Source organism: Anopheles funestus, chromosome 3RL, assembly GCF_943734845.2.
Source record: "Anopheles funestus chromosome 3RL, idAnoFuneDA-416_04, whole genome shotgun sequence".
Taxonomy (NCBI): Eukaryota; Metazoa; Arthropoda; class Insecta; order Diptera; family Culicidae; genus Anopheles; species Anopheles funestus.
In genome coordinates, this window is record NC_064599.1 from 65,834,253 (window position 1) to 65,839,833 (window position 5,581).

At 41.6% G+C, this 5,581-nt stretch overlaps 1 protein-coding gene across 1 annotated transcript; it reads right to left on the minus strand.

Annotated features, from left to right (window-relative positions):
• Positions 1–232: 232 nt before the first annotated feature.
• Positions 233–1,445, minus strand: LOC125769110 (microfibril-associated glycoprotein 4-like). Its single transcript, XM_049437583.1, has one exon. The coding sequence runs from the start codon at positions 1,364–1,366 to the stop codon at positions 275–277; it is 1,092 nt and encodes a 363-aa protein (XP_049293540.1). The 5' UTR covers positions 1,367–1,445; the 3' UTR covers positions 233–274.
• Positions 1,446–5,581: the final 4,136 nt, after the last annotated feature.

Genomic DNA, 5,581 nt, shown 5'->3' on the forward strand with positions numbered 1-5,581 from the left:
GCTGTGCAAAAACACTATGTTAAATTGTTTCAGGCAGGGCAGTATTCATGAAGAGAGGTAAATTAATTTATTATTTAAATATCGATATGATACAAAAGTAATAACTAAAACAAAACATATTAACAGTTTTAATACAGAAAAAAAAGTCAGAAATTATAGAAATTTTTCAATTTTATTTGACACTTGATTTTGTTCATTCTAGAAGACACTCTTCAAATTTACAAAACCGATCTCCTATTTTTTTCGTTTGAATTTTATTCCACTGACACAAATCCTACGCCTCACGGATCATCATTCTCGAGTAAGCCATACCCGTGTGGGAGCTTTTGAAATGATACCACGAAATCGATTTCACGTCCACCGCGTTCATGAAACGTCCGTTCAGATTCGAATGGTGACAATTGTTAAACCACCAACCACCCTCACAAGTAACGGCACAGTTGGTCGTTGCCGCATCATTATCACGATCCATGGTCGTGAACTTGAAGCCCTTGTGATATGCTAGCGAATCGCCAGCCGTTCCACTGTACACGCCCAGCTTCTTCAAGCTGTACTGTTCCGCCTCGGTACCAATCTCAAACTCCTTGTACCGCGCGTACCGATAATCGCCGGCAAAGTCTTCCACCTCGATCATTAGCTGGTACGGTTTGGCTGCCGTCAGCTGATGCAAACGCTCCAGCCCGATCCAAAACTCCTGATCGATGGTACCGAACCCGTCCCGGTAATCCGTCCAGTTGCGGTAGAAATCAAGCGACCCTTTGAAGCGATGCTGTATTACCAACCATCCGCCACCGAACTTTGTCTGCTCGCAGTACGCCGGGAAGGGTTCCACATCGCTGGACGGTCGGATCAGATACTTGCCGGACATCTTGGTTGGTTCATCTTTGCATGATTCGAACGGACCTTTGTGGCGCATACCCTGCAGATCGAACAGTGAGCGTGCACTAGCGGATAGACCCTGTTTCGGTGCAAGGCTGAAGATTTCATTGCGCATCAGCTCATGATTCGCACACACGGTTTGGCGGGATAGAATCTTCCACGATTGTGCCTGCAGCGCTGTTAGATTGTTGCCGACCGCTTGATCCAAGCGGCTGATCGCCCACAGCATGCTACCGAACACCTTCTCAAGGTGGCCTTGGTTTTGCTCGATCCCTTCACTGTGCTCCTTCATCACAAAGTCCATCTCGAGCAGCTTGTACTGCAGATAGTCCAGCTTAGCCATGATCATCTCAAACCCATACCCGGTAGAACTCGTGTCGATTGGTGGACTCGCCGTACTGCTGTTAGTATCATTACTTCCAGCCACGATCGCAAACGTGAAAACAGCGTTCCAACACAACACTATCGAAAACACGCGAAACAGCATCTTTATTCAAATACAGCGAAGCGTCAACTGAGTACACTTGTAGTACACTTTCTTACTCGGAAGAAACTAATGACCAGCAGCATAAAATCTTCCCCATTTATATACACATTCGAACACACTGGGTTGGTCTTCAACAAAAACCCCACAAAAATTAGATAAAACCAAAACATTCCCCTTCATGGTCTAGACGAATGGTTGAACTGCTAAGCTAAGGTCTTTGATAGCCGGTGCACTTCCGGCGTGTGTGCACAATTTTTGCGCGTTGAAATCCGCACATCTGCACATACACCGATAACAAGCGAGCGATCAACACCCGCAACGCAACAATACGCAAAAGGGGATTTTTGGTTCGCTCTGTTTTACGCGCTGGAATTTCTTGGAACGGGTGAAGCATGCATCTTGTAATAAGATCACTCGTAGAAGGTTTATTTACAAGATGCTTTGTTTTTTTTTGTTATTATGTTTTGTCTTTCAAATTCCGTTGCAACTTGGTGCTGAAACTTTGTTATGCAAGAAAGATAGAATAAAAATTATTTGTAATGAGAAAAAAAAAAATTCGGCACAGAGAAACATCTAATATCGATTACAAATAAGATATTATTTACACAGAGTAAAGAGACAGATTAAATTTGTTCTTGGATCTACAGTTTTCTCCTCAGTTTCTTCAGAGGTAAATGATTCATTTAAATCGATATGAACTGAGAAGTTCAAAGAAAAAAGGGTTTCGAATGATTTCCATAACGAAAATATTAGATTACAAATTTAATTGAAAAAAAAAATCGTTAAATCATTTTTATATCCCTTTCTTTCCGACGAACAGTCGGAGAGTAGAGAACAGCGCTTGCAATTGTATTGCACTTATTGAATTTAATAAATTGTGTTCGTTTATACTCCTCCCTACATATAACTGAATATATTATTTTTTTTTTACAATTTTTTACCTGTTGGATATGTAACTGAGCTTAGTAACTTTAAGTTTAAAAAACTGCATTATTAAGTATCATTACCGTACGAAGAAATGATAACAAAAACTGCAAATTAATTATTTGGACTTGGATTTGGATTTGGAAAGAAAATATAAAAAAGCTACAATATACTGCCAACGTCGTTAGCCTTTGCCGGCCAATATGGATCTAATCTTAAGAGGTGTAAGCTCCAATGTTGTGTTAAGCTGTTGTGCAATACAATGACGGTCATATGACGAGAGAACCATCAAAAAGCAAGGTAAGCACAACTACATCGCATGTGTTTCCTATGTGGGACAGAACGGCGCATGGTTCAAGAAAGATTAATACAACGCTACCACATTCTTTTCTTTTTAGATTCTTTTTTAGAAAATAACACAATCGCATTAGTGATGGGAAAAACGGCTTCACAGCCGGTCGGCTCCAAAAGGTTTTGCGACCGACTCCGGAGCCGGAATCGATGCTGAGCCTTTAATTGATTCCGGAACCGCGTCCGGAACGAACTCCGGAACTGATACCGGAACCGCCTCCGGAACCGATTCCGCAACCGACGCCTCCAAAGCCGGATTTGAACCACAAACTTCCAAAGCCCAACTAGCTAAAATAACATGCTTTCACGTTTTGCCTAAATAACAATCCACCCTGCCAAAGCGAGAAAGCAATTCGGCTTCGGAACCAGCTCCGGAGCCGTTAGTTGGGAACAGGCACCGGAGTTGTTGGTTTGGAACCGTTTGCGGAGCCGTGGATGCACTCCAAACGCCCATCACTAAATTCACATAGAACATGGAAATATGAAGATGTTCGCTTAGCTTCTTTCTTTCCACCTCATAAAAGATGCATTTCAATCAAGACAATCATTTAATTTAAAGCTAATACGGCTTGTATCTGTACGAAATTAAATTTACACAACCTTATCATCTGGATGAATATCGTTGTAAGAAAAAATATGATAAAAGGTACATCTAACATGCAGTAAAAAAACGCCGTACAATGTAATTGAAATATGACAATACATAACAATGCGAACAAAAGAAAGACATCCACCGACCTTTACGAAGGCTATTTGATAGTCCGGAGTGAAGAACGTTGACTAGCGTTACCGATGTTTTGTAACGCAAGAAGGAACGCTTTTAAAAAATTCTACTTTGTTACCTTCAAGGCTGACCATGCAAAAGTAAAGCAAAGCACCGCGTTTTTGGGTGTATGGCAATGAAAAGAGAAAACAAAAAAAAAAAACAAATATTTATTAAAATCATCGAAATGAAAACACTCGTTACGGAAGATGCAACGACCAACGATCCCGCTTTGCTAATGCATTTTTAAAATTTATCTGTACTACGCCACAATTCCAGCGGGGCCAATGCAAAAACCTGATCGACCACTGGCTCCCCACGGGCACGGAGTAAATATGGCAGAAAAAGTAGCTGCCAAAAAATAAGTTAGCGCCCTTACGACACCGCACCACACACTATATTAACCAACGGACGTGCCCTGAAACTGGAATTATCCTAATTGAAATCGAAGGCAGCCGGGCAAAATCGCTTCCGTATTCTGTCTCCCCCCCACCCGGGGGCCACTACACATACTTCGGACTTGGGCAAAGCCAATCTAGATCGATCTAGGAAGAAAATGCTTTTTTGGGAAGAACCAACTAACTAACAACACACACACACACACACACAGACAAAAAAGCCACCCCACAATACGAAGACCTGGGATTGAGATCGTTTTGTGTTATCTATTGGGTATTCTGGCTGGACAAAAACCGGGAATCGGGCGCTTCTTCCGCAATGCCCGGATAGAAATTTAAATTGAGAATCCGGAAAGCGCGCCTTGGTGCCAACCAAACCACCACCACCAAACACTGTATGTTGGTTTGCTAAGCGATGGTCTAGAAGATCATTATACAATCAACCTGGAGACGGCGCAGTTGGGGAGCAGAGTATCAGAAATTGAAAACCATCAGCCCAAGTTGTACCTTTTTTGGGGGGGGAGCGCGTGTGAAAGTGGCAGCAAAATGTTTGCAAAAAAAGAAAACAGACACAAACACACACACACACACACACACACAAAGACAATTCAACACAGGCGCAAATGGTAGAATTTATATGCATAAAAGTACGAAAAGAAATAACAGTTGGGACTATTCTGCATATAAATGAATTATAGCCAGCGGATGCCCTGCCTAGACTCCTTCCATCCCCGTTGCGAAGATTCACCCGCGTCCGGATCGGGGTAGAGCGGTCGCCCGGTATCAACACCACCAAACCACATTCGCCCTGTCTCCAAACCACCGCCGGAATCTGTCTGCGGCGGTAACGCTGCTTATGGTAATTCATTGTTATCGGTGTTTTGCGAGAAGGCGTAACGGGAGTCATTTGAAGCAGGCACTTACTTCGTTTTGGCTCGTTTCTCGTACTGTAAAGGTACGGGTGGTATAAAAGCTGATGCTTTTATCATTCGCTTGTTTTTGCTTTTCTCATCTTTCTGCTGTTTGCATAAAAACGCAACACCAGATAAACGTGGCCTGGGTCTTTGTGTGTGATGCCTTCGGTACGGACTTGCGCCACAAAACGGGGTGCAAAAATTAACCAACAAATCGTTGATGTCTGTTTTGTTGAGGTAATATGTTGGGTTATGGACAAATCTAATTCTTGTTTAATCTTAATTTTTTATTTAAGATATATGCGGATGTTTCATATCCAATTTTAAAAGACTCTCCACACGCACACACCAGAAACTGTCTAACCCGATTTTCTCACACATGGCATTGAGTGTTTTTTTTTTTATTATTTTAGGGAAAATAACCCCATTTCTTGCTTCTTGCTATTGTCACCACATTCAGAAATCCCCCGAAAAAAGGATTGTTGCATTTCATTGCTGCAACCGAATTTTCGGGTTGATTTTTGTTTATTTTTCCATTTTCCCCCCGTATCGAAATCGCTGCCAAAAATGGCTGTCTGTCTGAGCGGTGAAAGATTTATTGCTGCAACAAGGTCAACCTTTTAAATGTTTGTTTGGTTTGGTTAGACCACAAATCGGACACAAACGGTGGGCACATAAACTTGAAGTAGATTTTATGGAAAACATCTACATTTTCTGGCTATTATAATCAATCTTGTTAAAATGATGTGATTAAATAAATTGAAAAAAATATTGTACCAAAAAAGATACCAAATCTAGAGCTCAGCTGTAATTGAAAACCCCTGCCAAATAACTTAATAATTAAAATAACGTCTTCACTAAACAT